Source organism: Mobula hypostoma, chromosome 8 (genome assembly GCF_963921235.1).
Source record: "Mobula hypostoma chromosome 8, sMobHyp1.1, whole genome shotgun sequence".
NCBI classification, from domain to species: domain Eukaryota; kingdom Metazoa; phylum Chordata; class Chondrichthyes; order Myliobatiformes; family Myliobatidae; genus Mobula; species Mobula hypostoma.
Window position 1 is genome coordinate 41,411,521 of NC_086104.1, and position 21,205 is coordinate 41,432,725.

The following is a 21,205-nucleotide window of genomic DNA, read 5'->3' on the forward strand; positions in this document are numbered from 1 at the left end:
CTGGAAAATAAGATTGACGGCAAGGCTGCTGTATCAGAGTCAGATCTCAATTGTTTATTGCATTGAAACTTGATTAGTGGTGAATATGCCGGATGTAGCTATCCAGCTGGAAGGTTTTACTATTTTCAGGATGGATTGAACTGTGAATCTAGTGAGGAAAAGGTGGCGGCATGTGCTTTTTACTCAATTCTCGTTGGTGTATGAACATTGGGGTTATGTCGACCTCTTGTTTCCCTGACTTAGAACACCTAATGATTAAATGTAGACCATTCTATTTGCCCTGGGACTTCTCACCCATGATCCTGACCACAGTTTACATACCACCGGCAGATGATTATAAGCAAGCACTTGTGAAACTACATGTTGTCATCTGCAGGCAAGGAGTAGCCCATCCCGATGCATTTTAAATTATAGTCAGTGACTACAACCAGGCACGTTTGAAGAAAACCCTGCCCAATTATCATCAACATGCAAATCTAGTCCTACACTCTGGACTATTGCTACACCATGACAAGGAATGCCTGTTGTTCCTTCCTGAGACTGCATTTTGGCAAACCAGATCCTTTGGCTGTACTCCTGCTACCTACGTACAGGCAGAGCCTAAAGGTCAAAGCTTCAGAGATCAACACAACTAAGAGGTGGTCGCAGGAGGCAGAAGGAGACTTACAGGATTGCCTTGAGTCAGTGGACTAGGCTGTCTTCAAGAATTCATCTGAGGATCTGAATGAATTCACCGGGATTGTAACAGACATTATTAAAACAGCTATAGATGAGTGTGTTCCCATGAAATTGTTGAGGCTTTACCACAATCAGAAACTCTGCAGGAAGCATGATATTCGAAATTTGCTGAGAGCCAGATCAGAGGCATTCAAGTCTGGAGATCAAGAATGCTGTAAGAGGTGCAGGTGTAATTTCCAGAAAGCCATCTCTTGGGCAAAGTGGAGATTCCGGACTAGACTGAAATCAATGAGGGATGCTTGGCAGCTGTGGCAGGGTTTGAATGCCAGAACCTCCTACAAAGTTAAATCTTGCGACATAGGGGACAGCAGAGCGTTGCTTCCAGATGAACTCAATGCTCTCTATGCTGGTTTCGACAACCAGGTCAGGGAGGAACCATTGCCCACCCCCCGGTATCCTGATGATCCTTTGGTCTCAGTATCTGAAGATGATCCTTTGGCCTCAGTATCTGAAGATGACGTGCGGGCTGCCTTCAAGGAAGTGAATCCAAGAAAGCATCTAGTCCAGGTGGAGTACCTGGCCAAGTACTGAAGACCTGTGCTGACCAACTGGCTGGTGTTTTCACAGATATCTTCAGCCTCTCGCTCCGGAAGTGTGTGGTACCCATCCACTTCAAGCAGGCTTCAACCTTACCGGTGCTAAGGAAGAGCATAGGGTCCTGTGTCATCAACGATCGCCCAGTGGCATTTACATCCACGGTGATAAAGTGTTTTGAGAGGCTGGTGTTGAAGCATGTCAGCTCCTGTCTGAGTGGTGACTTGGATCCGCTCCAATTTGTTGACGGAAGCAATAGGGTTACAACAGATGCCATCTCATTAGCTCCTCACTCAACCCTGGAACATCTGGACAACAAATGTGCATACATTAGAATGCTCTTTATCGATTACAGCTCAGCATTTAATATCATCATCAACCGTGGTCTCACCTTAAGGACTCTTTATCTTGTTATTTCATGCTCTTGTTAGTTATTGCTATTTATTTATATTTGCCTTTGCTCAGTTTGTTGTTCATTGATCCTGTTTACAGGTATTGTTCTATAGATTTGCTAAATATCTCCACAGGACAAAGAATCTCCGGGTTGTATGTTGTGACATGTATGTACTCTGATAATAAATTTTTTCTTTGAACTTTGAGCTTCCCAACACTGATGTCAGGTTGACTGGCCTGAAGTTTCCTGGCTTGTCCTTGTTACCTTTCTTAAACAAAAGAACAAGATTAATTGCCTTCCACTCTTCAGGAACTTCACCAGTAGCTAAAAATATATTAAATATCTTTGCAAGAGCCTCTGAAATTTCTTCTCTAACTTCCCGCAAAATCGAAGGATGCACTCAGTCTGCCCTTGGGGATTTCTCTGTCGTAACACATGTTAAGGCTGCCTATGCTCCCTCCCTGGTATAATGAATGGACTCTAAAACTTCTCCACTTGTTTCCCTTATCTCTTCAGCAAACATGATTTTCTCCTCCGTTTGCACAGCGGAGATGTATATTTTTTAAATACCCCGCCCATCTCCTGTGGCCCAAGACAGAGACGATCCCTGGTGATCTTTAAAGGAACCTACTCTCTCACCAGCCACCCTTTTACTCTCAATATAGCTATAGAATCTCTTGGGATTTTCCTTAACCTTACCTGCTAGATCTATCTTGTACCTTTTCTTTCACCTCTCTATTTATTTCAAAAGATGTAAGCATTCTGCAGGTTGCTCGGGATTGAAAAATGGTTGTGGACTTGGAAAAAAACCTTGTGTTTCCCCCAGACATTGCGGCTACAACACTCCGGCCAGACATGGTCCTGTGGACCACAACAGCCAAGCTAGCATATGTTGTGGAATTGACAGTACCATGGGAAGATGGTATCGAAGAAGCTTATGAGTGGAAAAAGACCAAGTACTCTGAACTGGCAACTGAAACTGCCCAGAATGGCTGGAAGACCAAGATTTTCCCTGTAGAAGTGGGCTGCAGGGGATTCGTTGCTACATCTATGACCAGTCTATTGAAGAAGGTAGGGGTGAGCATAGAACATAGAATAGTACAGCACAGTACAGGCCCTTCGGCCCACAATGTTGTGCCGACCCTCAAACCCTGCCTCCCTTATAAGCCCCCACCTTAAATTCCTCCAGATACCTGTCTAGTAGTCTCTTAAACTTCACTAGTGTATCTGCCTCCACCACTGACTCAGGCAGTGCATTCCACGCACCATCCACTCTCTGAGTAAAAAACCTTCCTCTAATATCCCCCTTGAACTTCCCACCCCTTACCTTAAAGCCATGTCCTCTTGTATTGAGCAGTGGTGCCCTGGGGAAGAGGCGCTGGCTATCCACTCTATCTATTCCTCTTATTATCTTGTACACCTCTATCATGTCTCCTCTCATTCTCCTTCTCTCCAAAGAGTAAAGCCCTAGCTCCCTTAATCTCTGATCATAATCCATACTTTCTAAACCAGGCAGCAACCTGGTAAATCTCCTCTGTACCCTTTCCAATGCTTCCACATCCTTCCTATAGTGAGGTGACCAGAACTGGACACTACTCCAAGTGTGGCCTAACCAGAGTTTTATAGAGCTGCATCATTACATCGCAACTCTTAAACTCTATTCCTCGACTTATGAAAGCTAACACCCCATAAGCTTTCTTAACTACCCTATCCACCTGTGAGGCAACTTTCAGGGATCTGTGGACATGTACCCCTCCAACAAGCAATCAAGTCCTTGTCAAATGCAGCAGAAGAAAGCAGCAATTGGATTTGAATTAAAAGGAAAGACAACAACTGGGCTGCAAGATGAAGACAGGAAGGAGAGTATGGAACTGAGGGGGGTGTATCTGGGACGCCAGGTAGCACTGTTGAGCCCTCTGGAGACGTCGTGGGCTTATCAACGAAATGTTAAAGAAGGAGGGTGCCCACCTGATGACCCCGATGATATACCTACTCTCCCTCCTTGTCACCACTCCAAACCCACTGCCAACATCGAGAGTGCCAATTTACCATAGGGATTGAAACATCAAGTCCTAGTAGCTCTACTGATCTTAAGAGAATTCTTAATCGTTTTTTATTGTCATCAAGGGATTCACTTCCCTCAATTCCTTCACTTCCCTTCATTCTAAAACAATGTATGTTTCCATCTTTTTCTTCACCAGATCAGATCTGATCCAATCTTTTTCTTGATCAGCAAAAGTTCGTTAAACTTTTGAGGTTTTCTCCTCACCCAAGTGGTGTCATGTTGTCTCTCAATGCTTGATGCCACACTCTTTTAAGCTGCCCACTTGCCTTTCAGTCCCTTCAAAAAGGCCAACCCAGCCAACCTCTGCTGGATCCTGCCCAATTCCCCCAAGGTTACCCTGCTTCAGTTCAGGAAGCCGTAGACCTATCCTATCCTTTCCTGCGCCGTCTGAGAACTGATAGAATTAGAGTCACCAGAGCCAAAGTGCTTCTTGCCCTGCCTTGTTCCCAAAGAGGAGGACAGTTCCTTTGTTTTTGCTGACTTTGAGGTAAAGGTTGATATCTTGACACCCTGTCATAATGCTTTCTATCTCCTTCCTGCCAGAAATATTTTTAAAGATGCACACCAAGGTTAATTTTCAGATGGCGTTGGTTTACTAGGAGTTAATTGCATTCCTTTATTTAAGTTTTAGTTGCAGTATTATTTGATCAAAGTCCTTTATTTTAACCCTGCAGCAAGCTGTTGCTTTCATCCTATTTCAACTGGAAATTTGAATGACATTTTGCAGAATAACCTCCAATGTCCTTGTGGAGTGGTCATAGCTAATATTAAATGTTCATTTCACTTCATTGATAATATCGAAGCTTAGCTATTTTTTTATGTCAGAAGATGTTTCCTTGCTCTGGTTTGAAAAAGTTTCATGGAATAGAAGTGATTATCCATTTCAGATCACAAGGAGACACCAGTATGAAAGCCCAAGCTTTGCTCTGTTAACCTGAAATGATCAAAATCTCTGCTCTCTCCATTGATTCCATTATGCTCTGAGGCCAAATGTTGTTTGATAACATTTGACTACTGTACCTTGAAATATTGTGCTTTATTAAAGGTGCCATTTAAATGAAATGCTGCATTTGTCTAATTGGATTTTGGGAGAGAAACAGTTGAAATAAAAATAATTTGTATATTTTTTTCCAAGGTGGCCTTGGGTTTGCTCATACATTATTCTTCTATCTGAAATATCTGCTGCTTTATGGCATTCCATCAATTATCATGTATCTGGATGGTATTGAAGCACCAAGATTGCCAAGGTGCACCAGCAGCCTGTACAGTTTTACAGGAACATGGAGGTAAATTATATACAGTACTTTTTTTTGTTGAAAGTGAAGGTTAAGAATGAAATGGTGTTCTTGTTGAGGCAGTTGCTTCATTCACTTTATTGTCCTTTAACGCAAGACTGGATCTTGCTGAATGGAAGGTACAACTGAGAGTCCTCAGATGTATCTGAAGTATTGTCCAGTACTTCTAGATGATATGATATTGACTCTGAACTAGATGAGGAGATACTAGGGAAAATTGCTAAAATATTAATAGGGAAAGAGGCTTTAAAGAATTGAAGGAAGAAATAGTTAAAAAGGTAGATATTGAGGGGGGAATCCCATAGCTTAGGGTCTTGTCAACAGAAAGCATGATTGGTGATGGTGAAGCAATTAAATTCTACAGATGTCAATTTATAGAGGTGGAACAGATTACAGAAGTAGGGACAGGTGAAACCATGGAAGAGTTTGGAAAACAAAAATCTTGAGAATTTTTAATTCCAGGGAAGGAAAGTGAATTGACTGTTTTGAATGGGAAGCAGTAAGGAGAGCAGGAACCTATTAGTTGTCATTGATAAGGTCAATGATAATATTGGAATGGGGAAATAATTGGAGAGGATGAATAGAAGGATTAAGGTGTTTATGATCATGGATTGTTAAGGATTGTATGAAGTTCTATCAGGTGTCCTTTCGTCTCCAATATTCTGGAGCAGGGGTTCCCAGCCTTTTCTCTGTTATGCACCAATACCATTAAGCAGGTGGTCTGTGGACCCCAGGCTGGGAACCCTTGCTCTTGAGTAAATATCCCAAGTTTGTCCAATTAACATATGCTGACTATTCCAGCCAGTTTCCGGGTCACTGTCTTCTGTGCCCTCGCTAATGCCACCATTTTCTAATGGGGTGACCAAAGTTGCATGCAATACTCCAGATGTGACCCAACTGGAATTTTATAAATCTGAAACAAGGCTTCCTGACTCTTGACATCAAAGCAAACATAATTCTAATAGAATGGTGTCTCTGTCTCTCTCACTCTCTCTCTTAAAAAATTAGATCACACTTGCTATTCTCCAATCTGCAGGGACCACTTTTGAAGTTAATAGTGGCAGCATCCACTCTTGCTATAACTAACCTGTTTCAGAACAGTAGAACATCAGGTCCTTGGGAATCAGTGGAATTGTGGAAGATGATGGTGTCTATCCCAAGCGATGATGGTGGCCTCAGAATGAATGTTTCCTTGCTTATAAGCAGCAAATTGTAATTTCAACATAATTTATTGAAGGCATTGCTTGAAAAGGAAAATTTGTGCATTTGTCAATTCAAACTAGTTATCACAATGCTCCATGCTAGTCTAATGTCAGTTGCCTGCATTCAAAAGCAGTCTCTTGATGGTCCCCCCTCAGCTGACACAGGTGGGCTGTGAATACCTCGTCACAGCTGCAGGCCCTTTGAGTCAATGACCCTTAAAAAAAAGAGAGAACTTGATTGCTTGTTCATTGTGCAATTGCAGCTGTAGCTGCTTCTGCTGAAAATGCAAGTACATTTCAGAGTGGTGTGCTCTCCACTCAAGTAGTTGGTAGCCTTCTGTGTAACCAACAGTGTTTTGTTTTTTCAAAATGTCTCTTTTTGGTCACAACTTCAAAGGAAGCTGCGTAAGTAGAATCTGCTAACTGCCAAAGCGGTATGAGTGCACGTGTTCACATGTAAGGACTCATGCAAATTTGTTAATTCCTACCTAATACTCTGAATGTGAAACTAATTGATTTTAATTTAAATATATTCATACCCACTCTGTCAGCCCAACATATTTCTCTGAATTCTACCTTCTCAACTCCCCACGTTCTTTTTTTTTTTGCCATCCCCTCATGTTTTCTCACATGCCTTCTCTGTCTTTTCTCAATTCTTCCACACTGTCTTTCTCTCCATTTGGCCTTTTAACCCATATTCTCTTTCTCCCAGCATTTTGTCCCTCCCTCTCCATTGTCTTTTCTATATAGTCTCTCTATAGGGTTGGACTGCTAGTCTCTGCAATTGTGAAAGGGTAAGAAAGTTTTGAAAAAAAGGTAGAGTGCAGTCAGTTGTTTTTGTGTTGTTTTCAGGTAGTCTGCTTACTCCTAATGCCCCACAGATCTTGGTTTCACTCTTCTAATATATCTATGAGCCTGTAAACTATTTACCATTAGCCAGAGAATTTGTTCTAACTCTAGATTCTGCAGATGGAATAGCGGAGGTGTTCAGCAGGGAAGTCTCCAGTTTATGCATAATCCTCTTTGGAGAGCTCTATGCGTTAGCATAGGCACAGCTGTCAGGTCCAACAGTGGCAACTTTAGGTATAAGGCGGGCTCATGATAGTGCCAGTTCTGCATTCTGGGACGTCTGGATGGATAAGCAAGTAATTCCAATTGGCAGCCTTACATTGCCTCTTAAATTGTAGCCTAGTTGTTTCATCCTTAAAGATTCAGTGGAACTATGGCAGTTTGAATAATTTAACAAAACATCCTCAGAGTGATTCTTGAAGTTCATTCTGTTCTAAATTTATCTTAATTCTTGCTTTTCCCATTCCAGGGAGTTTGATGTTGGACTACATCGCTGGCTGGTTAGGTAAAGTACAACTTTTTAACTTGTATTATCTCTCAACTGACAAATTTCTTCTCCTTTCCCATCAATGGGTTTTAGAAAATGTGGATTCATGTAATAAGTCTTTATCTTTCAGTTTTATGTAATGCATTGTGATGCTCGATCAAGCGAAAATTAACTGTAATTTTCAAATCAGAATATTGGGCATAAAGCTGAAAACTATCTTTTTAATGTAATGCAGCAAGACATTATTTGAATTATACAATGTTGAATTTCCTGTGAATGTAGTTTAAGGTACATTATTTTTTGAATTTGCAGCCTTGTTTGCCAAGATGTTTTCTCAGTCACTTTGCATTTCAATCACAATAAAGTTGGTTTGCAGGGTCATACGCTGATACTGTGGCCTGTGTCCCTGTGCTGAATTTTTTTTCTATTGGAATGTTTGTCAACTTGTTCCCTGTGAAGTCCATCCTTTGCAATTACTTGACATGCCAAATTTGACCTTGTTTATTCAAGGAATGCAGTGAATGCACAAGCTGATTTTGACCTTTATTTGAATATTTCTTGAATTACACTGAAGTGTTCAATATTTCCAAGCTTCTATAAATGGATGGGCTGCAATGCAGATTTAAGAGTTTGCATATTCAAGGAATACAGGTCAAAAGCCTACATAATGCTATCTGCTGTTCTAAACTGAAATGTTCAGCTAACGTGAAGTGCATTGTGCATTGGCTGAATGCAAGAGCTGGACTCCAACGGTAAGGTATAGTAAAAGCCAGATTGCTGCCTGGAAAATAACAGAGATTATGTATTTACAAGAGTCCTGAAGGCAATCAAGACACCTGGGAGTAGTGGAGTGTAACTTTAATGACTTGGTTGCAATGTTACATGTTTAGTGAACATGTGGAAGTGGTATATTGGTTTACCATTAACACGTAATGAGGAACAGTGCAAAACTGTTAGACATGCCATCCATGCAGATTATTTCGTTACAACAGTGCACTATCGTAATACCAGGGAAAACTATAATAGAATGCAGAATGAAGTGTTACAAACACAGTGCCATTGAGGTAGACAATAAAGTGCAAGGCCATTTTATAGTCATAGAAGTGAGGTGTAAAAGAGTAAAAAGTTTTTATAGTAGAATCAATGAGTAGATCTGCAGAGAGCAGCTTGCAAGGATTTGCTATGCTGCAGTGCCATTGATTCCTGTTAATGTTAAAGCTGTAGAAAACAACGAGTTCTGGATCAGTAGATGGCTTTCCAAATACCATAACTCTTCAAACTGTAATCTCTTTAACCTCGAGCAATCTTTAATTTACTATTGAACAGTGAACTATGAATAAGGATTCTCACCTAACATCCATTTGACCTACATCACATTTCACTGTTTTAACATTTAATGCAGTCTCTACCATAAAACACAGCATACATGCAATGGCAGGGAGTCATATTGTCTATATTGATTACACAGCTATTGTTGATACAATTCTTTAGCTCTTTCAGGACTAGATGATGCAAAACCAGAAAAAACAGCAATTACGCAGAGTACTTGTGTGCCCTAGGTCCCAGGTCAATAAAGAAACTGGTTTTGATAATTATTAGGATACCTGCAGAGCAAATGGCCAGAAGCGAGGCTAAAGATGATATCATCTCCTTCCTCATCTTCCTTCTCACATTTTGTCTTGCTCATCCCATTTTTCCCCATCACTCCCACCATCCAATCTTGCATTTGACACCTTCAAACTCCACAATGGCCAGATAGGACAGGAATACAAGGAGGTCAACTTTCTATTTCAAACTCTAGCACCATGAAGAGTTGGCACTTCAAGAATAACACGGAGGTAAGGTCTGGACATGGGTTGTCAACAGCCTGGCTGGTGGTGAAGTGGGTCAGTCATCAGTTTCCTGGATAGTATGATAGCTTATGTGTTCTCTCGCGGAAACTCTTGATGGTTTGATTAGTGTTGGCAATGAGGTTCTTGGTGTATTCGAAAACCTGCTAGAGAGCTTGCCTTCGTTTATAGATTCTGGCACTAACTTCAGATTCAGATTGCCAGCTGAAGCAATTCCTATCTGCCCATACATGATCTGCCTATGTGTCTCTTAAATTCCCTGCTTGTTCATTTCTCTATCTAAATGCCTTTTAAATATTAATACTGCCCTCACCCACATCTCTTCTATTTTGCACTCACCACATCCTCCCACCTCCCCACCAGGGATAGGGTTCCTCTTGTCCTTCCTTACCTCCCTACTAACCTCTGCATCCAGCACATAATTCTCCATAACTTCTCCCATCTCCAGTGGGATCTTACCACCAAGCACATGTCTCCTTCTTCCCCATTTTCCACTTTCCCCAGGGATTGCTCCTGAAGCGACTCCCTTGTCCATCCGTCCCTCCCCACTGATCTCCCTCTTGGCACTTATCTTTGCAAGCGGAAAAAGTGCCCTAACCGCCCCTACACCTCCTCCCTCACTACCATTCAGACCCGACATAGATTGGGAGACCGTTTCACCGAGCACCTATGCTGCATCTGCCAGAAAAAGTGAGATCTCCCAGTGGCCACCGATTTCAATTCTACTTCCTTTTCCCATTCTGGCATGTCAGTCCATGGCATCCTCTATGGCTACGATGAGGCCACACTCAGGTTAGAGCAGCAACACCTTATATTCTGTCTGGGTAGCCTTCAACCTGATGGCATGAACATTGATTTCTCAAACTTACTGTAATTCCACCGCACCCCCCCCCCGCCAATCCTTTCACCATTCCCTATTCTTGTTTCCCGCTCTTACCTTATCTCCTTGCCTGTCCATCACTTTCCTCTGGTGTTCCTACCTCTTCCCTTTCTTCCATGGTCCTCTACCCTCTCCTATCAGATTCCCCCTCCTCCAGCCCTTTATTTCTTTCACCTATCAACTTTCCAGCTCCATACTCCATACGCCTCCCCCTCTCCCAGTTTCACCTATCATCTACCACCTTGTACTACTCCTCCCCTCCCCTCACCACCCAGTCCTGATGAACGGTCTCATCCCGATACGTCAACTGTTTACTCTTCCATCGGTGCTGCCTGGCCTGCTGAATTCCTCCAGCATTTTGTGTGTGGTGTTTAAACGTTACTGTTTTTGCTTTCATGACTTTCTCAGATTTTTTAACCAAATATACTTTATTCAAAATAAAATTATTTACAATAAATTGTTCAATGATTCTCCATCCTTTACAGACATTACCATTACATTCTGTACATTCCCACACTTTCAGCCATGCACGTGGCACTCTGTTGGTTCATCTTTACCCACCAGTGTTGAGGAGTATACTCCCCACCACCCAACCCCTCCCCCTCCTGAGGGAGAAGAACCCTAAACCGTCCTTCCCTGCTGGGCCCTTGCAGTGGCTGCACCAAGTTTGAGTGCGTCCCTCAGAAATGTACTCCTGCAGCTGAGAATGTGCCATGGACCTCTCCATGTGCAGGTAGACCATCAAGTTTCGGGCTGACCAAAGAGCGTCTTCCACCGAGTTGATGATCTGCCAGCAGCACCTGATGTTTGTCTCCGTGTGCACCCATGTGAACATCCCGTAGATCAGCGAGGCCTCTGTTATGCAGCTGCTGGGGGTGAAGCGTGACATTAGCCCTTCCATCCTCCTCCACACCTTCTCTGCGAACCCACAGTGTGCAAAGAGGTGGGTGCATTCCAAGTGCCATCTATTCTTTGTTTAAAAAAAATCAAAATCTTGACTCGCACATCATCTTTAAACTTCTCCCCTGTCACCTTAAAGTTATGCCTTCTAGTTTTAGACATTTCCACAATGGGATAAAGACTTTACCCACCTTATCTGTGTCTCTCATAATTATATCTACTTCTATCATGTTGTGAAACCATTATCACTACACAGCTAATTGCTGTTCATGGGATCAACATCTTGCCATTCTGCACACATTTCTATTAGAGATTATAATTTTATCCTCAGCCAACCCACCATCTCTTGCTCTTTGTCTTTGATGCGATGTTCACTGGTTGATAATCTTACCCCACTTGAGTAGCACTGACACAGTGGGAGACGGGAATCCTGTTCAAACAACTTTCAGCTGTCTGGACCACTGTGGGATTGCTGAAGACTTTAATAAGCCTCAGGCAGAGTGTCATATATTGTTGAGTTCTGCTTCAGTTGCACAGAGTTGCATTCCAGAGTCTGCATCTGGAGGTGGAAAAGCAATAGTTATTTGATGAGATAGCTATGGGAAAATCAGGTTATACAGCAGAAGAAAGGCTACTTTAGCATCTGATGTCAGGATGAATCAGGTATAATGTCACTGGCATATGTCGTGAAATTTGTTGTTTTGTAGCAGTAGTACATTGCAATACATAATAAACTATAAATTACAATAAGTAATTTATAGTTAATAATTAGTGCAAAAAGAGCCAAAAAAAAATGAGGTAGTGGTCATGGATTCATTGTCCATTCAGGAATCTGATGGCAGAGGATGCTTCATTTTAGGGACTCCCTAAAATGTTGAGTGGGTGTCATCAGGCTCCAGTACCACCACCTTGATGGTAGCAATGAGAAGAGGATATGTCCTGAGTGCTGGGGATCCTGAATAATGGATGCTACCATTTTGAGGCATTAACTTTTGAAGATCTCTATGCTGGGGAGTCTAGTGCCCATGATGGAACAAACTTTCTGCAGCTTGTTCCAATCCTGTGCAGTCACCCCTCCGTACCCAACAGTTGGTTATACAACCAGTTGAAATGCTCTCCATGGCACATCTGTGGAAATTTGCACAAGTCTTTGGTAATGTACCAAGTCTCCTCAAACCCCGAATGAAATATAACTGCTGTCATAATTTCTTTGTAAATGCATCATTATGTTGGGCCCAGGATAGATCTTCAGAGATGTTGATACCAGGAACCTGAACTGCTCGCCCTTTCCACCACTGGTCCCTCAATGAGGACTGGTGTGTGTTCTCTCAACTTTTCCATCCTGAAGTCCACCATCAACTCCTTGGGTTTGCTGGTGGAAGGTTGTTGCTACACCATACGAGATCTGCTCACACTTCAACACTTTTCACAACTCTGACTTTTTTCAGAGCCCCTCCAAGTAAGGATGTCATAGATCAGTATCGTCTCCAATGATTATTGTGATAATCAAGTACTGTATTATACATAACTCAAGTGATTTTAAAACAGGTTTTAAAATCGCAAACAAGAGAAAATCTGCAGATGCTGGAAATCCAAGCAACACACACACACACACGATTCTGGAGGAACTCAGCAGGCCAGGGGGCATATAGAACATAGAAATCTACAGTACATTACAGGCCCTTCAGCCCACAATGTTGTGCCAATCATGTAACCTACACTAGAAGCTACCTAGAATTTTCCTACCCCATAGCCCTCTATTTTTCTAAGGCCCATATACCTATCTAAGAGTGTCTTAAAAGACCCTATGTAAGCATCTATGTAAAAGAGCATGTTGACGTTTCAGGCTGAGACTTTCAGCAGGACTGGTTTAAGATCATATCATTGCCTTATCACCATCCAAATGGTCACAGCACTATCACAAAATATAGCAAAAATTGCCATTTTTAAAATTGAGGACAGAGCTATAAATAGCAACTTTTCAATTTTCAATCCTGGGTAGTTGTGGAGTAATACAAATGTAGTAGGAAATGTATAGAGTGGCAATAACAACTACATAATTTCCTCTTTTTGTAGTATTCAACTATTCTGCATGAAGATCGGCTAAAATTGATTTAATTTTTATTTTGTTGAAAGTTGAAACTTTCCCTTAACAAGGTTTAACGATCTTGCTGCACTGCATTGAATTATAAAATAATTAAAGAGGCCACTTGGCCCATTATGTCTGTGCCAGCTTTCTGCCAAAACAAGTTTTCCCCCCTCTGACTTTTCCTTCATAGAGCTCCATCATATTTACAATGTTCTGCTGGCAGTGCATTCCAAATTCCATACATAGGCTGTGTTTTAAAAGAAACCTGTTTCTCCTCATGCCATTCTTAGTTTTCTTCCCCTTTATGTTTGTGATCTCTAATCCTTGAACTGTTCACCACAGGAAATGGCTTCTGACTGTTGATACTATCCAGGCCTCTCATCGTTTTATGTACTTCTGTAAGATATTCCTTCAGAGAGAAAAGTACCTCTTTCACTCAATCATTGTAACTTCTTGCCTCATCCCAAGAACCATCGTTGTAAATCTTTTCTGGAACTTTCTAATGTTTTCAAGTCCTCTTATAATGTTGCAACTGTAAATGGACACAATAATGTAGTTGAGGCCAGGCCAATGTTTTAGAGAGATTTAGCATAACATCCCTGTACAAACGGATGTACCATGGTTACAAAGTGGTGGTACCTATGGGAAAAGGCAGTAATCATCAGAACATGCAAGCTATTAAGTGTACATTTCTGTTGTAGACTTGATTATTGGCAGCAGTATTTATTGGTCATCGCTTAGATATATCAAGTCTCAGTGATGACGAACTGAACATATTTGAATTGTAATGAAAGAGAATTGATTTCTCTTGATGTAGAAGGGAAATTACCTTTAGATTGCGTATTACAGAAATTTTCTTTGATATTCTCCATGTAAGCCAATCTGAATAGCACAGAAATATGCACAGGAAAATCACTTTCACTCTGCCAATCTCTTATTTTTCTATGGCTGTCATCCAAAGCCCACTGGTGCTCATGTGCACTGTTTTACTCCCACACAGTGACTAGTTTCATGAGTTTCATCCTGCATTGGAATGGGCTTGGTCAACAAAATTAACACCATGATCCAAAGCTGGATTCTGGTGTTTGAAAGGGAATTTATTTCTATGGCTCCATAATTTAAAAAGTACTTGCAATAAAATTAGTTAAATGTGAACAATGTTTATTGAAGTATGAGATGCTTGAAGGTTTCAATTGATCTACCTTAAAACGCCCTGACATTTTAACATTGTTGGAAGGCTTATTGCTGGCACTGTACTCTCTATCTCATTCATTGCCTGGTTATATTCAAAAGACACTATAAACCACTTGATTTGTAACAAATAATGGCTAAATTTATTTATAGTGTTTGTTTCACTAAGGAAATGTCTCAGTGATCTGTACACCAAAAATTATTTTGGAATTGTTATGAACTAGGCAAATGTGATAGACATTCTTAATCATATACATTCTACTATTAATGACCCAGATCAATTCAGCTGATTTTAATTATAACCTTTTGTCCCTGTACACTGACACTTAAATCTTCAGCATCCTCCTCTGATTATCTTCCTGATTCACATCCTTGAGTTCAGTAAGTGTATCTGGATGATGACTTGGTGAAGCCTAGAATGTTCCCTCATCAAAGGCAAACCAGCGTAGAGAACTAAAGCTCTCACTAATTATCATGTTTTTTGAATGTTTCTGCATTCAGAACCATTTAAAGCTCTTAAAATGAAGGCTTTCATTTTAAAATTAAGTTAATTAAAGCATAGACACACTTTTTGAATTTAATTTTCAAGCAAACTTGTTTGTGAAGATAAGACAGCTAAGTTGATGGTATCCCAGACCCTCACCAGAGAAACATGTTTACTGTATTGTACTGATATTTTCAAGACAGATATTTGATTTTGGGCAATAACTAATTGTAAGAATAATGCGAAGTAGAAGATAATGCATGATAGAAGAAGATTAAAGGCCCAGATTTTACGTCTGCTCTTTTTGTTGTTTTTGCATTGCTCCTAATGAGAGCTTAAATAATAGTTTCACAAGGGCAAAACCAGATTTCACACATATCTGAAGAAAGTTGCTTACTAGATTTGATAATTAAAAAAAAAAAGAATGTTCGCAGATCAAGGCGAACTAAATCGACTCTTGTCATTTGATAATCAGCATGAACACTAGTTTATCTGGTGTTTGTTAATCTAACAGCAAAAGTTTTGCAAAGCAAAGTTGTGCAAAAATGTCAGTAGTATTCTAATGCTGCCACATAATCTTTGTTCTGAAATGCATAAATGGATCCATATTTCTGTTCATTAGCATCTATCTAATTTGTCCAATAAATGTTTTTACTCTGATTTTAAGTTGTTTGACCCAGCTAGTGGCGTAGTGGCATCAGTGCCGGACTCCGGGACAAAAGGTCTCAAGTTCGAATCCAGCCGGCTCCCCTGCACGCTTTCTATCCGTGCTGGGTTATGAACTGGTGATCTCTTTGGAAACTCACCCAGCAGAAGGCAATGGCAAAACCACTGCTGTAACTTGCCTCGTACGCGGTTCCCCACTACGTCAGAGAGGCATGGAGGGAAATTGTCCGCTAACCGGAGAAACTCCGGATGCGATGTACCTTTCCTTTCCTTCCTTTAAGTTGTTCAATCCAGACTCAAAATTTCATTTAAGCTTCAAGTAAACCTTTATGGGTTCTATTCCCTTATGTCTTCAAAGCAGAGAATTTAAGTAATGTACATGCTGCCATTTCTATTCATATGGAAATATGCATAAAATGCCCTAGCTTTCTCTAAATGTGCTGACAAACGACTGATAACCATGATTAAAAAAAGACCTCCTCTGAACTGAGAAAAGTGCAATGCAGGAATCCTTGTCAACCTCTGTTTTGGTTTCATCTTTTGAGTGAATGGAACTGATTCACTTATTGCCAATCAAATTAAATTTACTCTGTCTCTTTTGAACCCTCTCCAATTTTTATCAATGCGCACAGAGAAAGCATCCTATTCAGATGCAGCATGGCTTAGTGTGGCAACTGCCCTGCCCATGACCACAAGAAACTGCAGAGAATTGTGGATGCAACTCAGCACATCACAGAGACCAGCTCCTCCATGGACTCTCGCTGCACTTCTGACTGCTTCAGTAAAGCAGCCAGCATATTTAAAAATCCCACCCTAGCTCAATATTCTCTCTCCCACCCCTACACTCCCCACCACCCTGATCAGGCAGAAGATATTAAAAAAAAAACCTAGAAGCACATTCCACCAGGCTCAAGATAGTTCTAAACTGCTGTTATAAGACTGTTGAATGGCTTCTTAATGAGATAAGTCAGACTCTTGACCCCACAATCTACCTTGTTATGATCTTGCACCTTATTACACTGCACTTTCTTAATACTGTCATGTTTTATATTTTACTTTGTACTACCTCAATGCACTGTTATAATGAATCGATCTATATGGATGTTATGCAAAATAAGTTTTTCCCTGTATCTTGGTACATGTGACAGTAATAAACCAATTTACCAATTTAATATTTAGCTTTTCTTGTTTCCCTTTTTGTGGTAATCACCAACTTGCTTTCTTGCCTTCTAAGGGCCTTGTTGATTGGTTCATTGGTGCTTATCTGTCACATTAAAGGAAATTTTTGATGTCTTTGGTATGTCATTGTGTTGACCTTTAACATTTCAAGCAATTTTTTAAATGTAGTCTTCTGTTCATATATACTTGGGAGTGGTGTGTTTTTTTTTTAAAATAAAGCTCAATAGAAATAAAAGCTAAACATAAAAGGATCCTTGTTTTATCAGATATTATCCAAGCACAATCTCAATTTTATATCTAATGGGTCTACCTAGTGCTGGATAATCACCCATGCAAATTTCTCTTGGACCGAACATCTATGCCAATCACTCCTGTTCCTTTTGAGCATGTACTTTCTTCAGCTTATTTACTGTAGGTTATGAGAAGGACCATCTTTTACCTTACTGAGCAAGAGTCGGTGGTACATACAGTATGGTTCTGATAATACATGCTGGGAAATAACATTTTGAATTCAGATTTAAAGGACAGGCTATGGGGTTGGGTGGAACACAACTCCTTTCTGTTTTTCTATTTTGTAAATAATACTTTGTTAGAAGTAGTCTTTTATTTTTGATCCTATATTAATAACTTACCTGTTTTCTGCATCTAATGAAGATTTGTGGAATGAAAGTTCAAAGTAAATTTATTTTCAAAGTACAGGTATGTCATCATATGTAGTACAGCCCTGAGATTCGCTTTCTTGTGTATAAGAAACACAATAGAATCAATGAAAGAGCACACCAGGATGGACAAACAATCAATGTGCAAAGGACAACAAACTCTGCAAAAACAAAAGAGAAGAAAAAATTAATAATAAATAAACAATAAATATTGAGAACATGAGATGAAGAGTCCTCGAATGTGAGTTCATAGGTTGTGGGACAGTTCAGTGATGGACTGAGTAAAGGGTTCAAGAGCTAATGGATGAGGAGTAATAACTATTCCTGAACCTGGTGGTGTGAGTTCTCAGGCTCCTGTACCACCTTCCTGATGGCAGCAGCATGAAGAGAACATGACCTGCGTGGTGGGAGTCCCTGATGATGGATGCTGCTTTTCTGCAACAGTGCTCTGTGCAGGTGTGCTTGATGGTGGAGTGGGCTTTACCTGTGATTGACTGGGCCATATTCCCTACTTTTTGTAGGATTTTCCATTCAAGGGCTTTGGTGTCTCCAAACCAGGCCCTGAGGCAACCAGTCAGTAAACTCTCCACCACACATCTATAGAAGTTTATCAAATTTTTAATGTCATGCTGAATCATCGCAGACTTCTAAGGAAATAGAGGTGTTCCATGCAGTTTTCATATTTGTACTTGCATGTTGGACCAAGGACAGATCCCCTGAAATGGTAACACTGAGGAATTTAAAGTTGTTGACTCTTCACCTCTGATTCCCTGATTGGCTCATGGACTTCTGGTTTTCTCCTCCTGAAGTCAACAGTCAGCAAGACCAAGGAGCTGATATTGAGTGAGAGGTTTTTGTTGTAGCACCACTCAGCTAGATTTCTCGTCTCCCTTCTATATGCTAATTCGTCACCACCTTTGATTCAGCCAGTGGCAGTGGTGTCATCCGCAAACTTAAGTATGGCATCGGAGCTGTGCTTAGCCTCACGGTCATAAGTATAAAGTGAGTAGAGCAGGGGGCTAAGCACACAGCCTTGTGGTGTACCTGTGCTGATGGAGATTGTGGAGGAGATGTTGTTGCCAATCTAACTGACTGGGGTCTGCAAGTGAGGAAATTGAAGATCCAATTGCATAAGGACGTATTGAGGCCAAGATCTTGAAGCTTATTAATTAGTTTTGAGGGGATGATAGTGTTGAATGCTGAGCTGTAGTTGATAAGGAGCATCCTGATGTATGCATCTTTTCTGTCCAGATGTTCCAGGTTTGAGTGAAGAGCCAGTGAAATGGCATCTGCTGTTGTGCTTTTCACAAAAAGAAGTGATAGAATTATGATATTTTAAAATTAATAATAAATTTAAATTAAAAGTAAATAAGAAATAAGATCTATAGGGAATCTTGAACAATATGACCATTTGCAGGAAATGAAGGGTCATGGGCTGAAACGTTGACTCTTTATTTCTTTCCATAGATGCTGCCTGACCTGAGTTCCTTCAGCATCTTGTCTTTGTTACTCTGGATTTCTAGCATCTGCAGACACTCTTGTGTTCTTTAAAAAACTGTTTTCTCTAGTTGTTAGTTTTGGCCTTGCAGGAACTCCAAAGCATTTCTATAATTAGAAGTGACAGCATGAAATTTTCAAATTCTTCTCGGACTTTCCAGGGTATATCCAGGGCAGATGACTCCATTGGCTGAACTGTTGAGCACTGGCTCTGAAATGGATGAATGGATTTAGTTCAGTAATGTAGTGCTGAGGCCAATGATGAGCCATGGTCTTGTTACATGGTGAGGCAGCTATGATGGGCTGAATGGACTATTCATGTTATCTCTTGAGTTCTTACATGTTACTTAAACATGTCTTCCACCAGGCATGAAATAAATACTTTTTTGCAGATCACAGTTGGCTTTCTGGTTGAAAATTTTATTGACAGCTATATTTTTTGAAGCGATCTTAACCTACTACTTTGGACTCTTTTCCCCTCAGTATCTTACTTTGCCTCTGAAAACATTCGGCTGCATTGCATTGTGCTTTTACTCATAAGCAGTTCAATGTCAATGTAAAATAGAATATTCAGAAGAATTACAGACTTCGTGCAACTCATGCTAAATCTGTAACTTCATTTTTGTTGTGCCTTTCATCCGAAGTGCAAACAGAGACAAGCCAACACTTGCAAGAGCATCCACAATTTGAATGCAAGCTTAAGCTCTACTGCTTGAATCTTGGGCTGCTCACTTTCCATGGGTCACAGTGCTTATGAAGCATGCTTCATTATTTATTATCTTCACATCTTTCAGATGCTGCTGTAAAAGGCTTTCTTCTTACAAGTCACAAAAATGCGCAGATAATGCTCACAAATTTTTCATTACTTGTAACTGATTTGTTACCTTTTGCCATCCCAAACATATTTTAATATATTTTTTGTGATTGTTCCATTTTATTTTTGGACAGTTCCTGCATTATGAGAAGCAGGATAATGGTATCCCTTGAGCAGAATAATTTGTAACGCTCCATTTGTCAACCATAAAGCTCTTGTATATCAGTCAGAGTTGTCCCATCTTCTGTTTTTTGATTTGCAGTTCTTTAGAAGGCTACCGTATATTAAAAGCAGATCTGAATCTCTTTGTAAATCTCTTTGCCAGTACTTGTGAACATTCTTTCCGTACTGCCGCCTTACTGAATTTAAGAGTGTTGAACCTTTTCAAATAATATGAACTGGTAAGCTTGTTTGTTTGAACAGATATTCATATTGCTATGAAACAGTTGGGTTATTTTGATTTGTTGTTTCAAAGTCAACCTTTGCAATAGCCAGTGCCCTTGAAAAGTTACCTTGTACAAATCAGGCATGTTAACTTGATCAATTTTTTAAATGTAGAGAGGATTCCAACAAATTGGGACCAGGGCATTTTGCCCCAATTAAGCAGCTGCCAAAGTTTCATGGAAATAGTTAAAAAGGTATAAAAAAGACTAGCTACAGTTTGACTGAGAAACAATTCTCTTTAAATGACACACAGAACAAATTAGAACACTATCAATTTGACTATGGTACTATAAAACTGTTTATTTGTTCCTAATTGTTATCGATGGAGGAATTCATCCAGTGTACACTGCCACAGTCTTTTGAATGACTAATTGAACAAAACCAGAATGCATCCTTCAAATCTTCATTTTCATTGTAAGATTCAAGATGATTGTCAATACCTTCAAATTCTTTGCAGTTCCTAATTTGTTAAAGTACAGTACTGAAATTGTTTCAGAATCAGGTTTACTGTCACCGGCATGTGTCGTGAAATTTGTTAACTTAGCAGCAGCAGTTCAATGTGATACATAATATAGAAGAATAAATAAATAAGTAAATCAATTGCGGTATAGTGAATAGATTAAAAATTGAGTAAAAACAGAAATAATGTATATTAAAAAGTGAGGTAGTGTTCATGGGTTCAGTGTCCATTTAGGAATCGGATGGCAGAGGGGAAGAAGCTGTTCCTGAATTGCTGAGTGTGTGCCTTCAGGCTTCTGTACCTCCTAACTGATGGTAACAGTAAGAAAAAGGCATGCCCTGAGTGCTGGGGGTCCTTCATAATGGACGCTGCCTTTCTGAGACACCGCTCCTTGAAGGCGTCCTGGGTACTTTGTAGGCTAGATTACCCAAGATGGAGCTGACTAAATTTACAACCTTCTGCAGCTTCTTTCAGTCCTGTGCAGTAACACCGCCCCCCCCCATACCAGACAGTGATGCATCCTGTCAG

The 21,205-nt window shown here is 40.4% G+C and overlaps 1 protein-coding gene across 1 annotated transcript in view; it reads left to right on the top strand.

Moving 5' to 3' along the window:
• The window catches only part of hhat (hedgehog acyltransferase), a 245,303-nt gene that overhangs the window by 58,005 nt on the left and 166,093 nt on the right, over window positions 1-21,205 (top strand). The window contains exons 7-8 of the mRNA XM_063055718.1: window positions 4,867-5,017; window positions 7,547-7,582. Coding sequence (XP_062911788.1) covers window positions 4,867-5,017; window positions 7,547-7,582 — 187 coding nt within the window. The remainder of the gene's footprint in view (window positions 1-4,866; window positions 5,018-7,546; window positions 7,583-21,205) is intronic.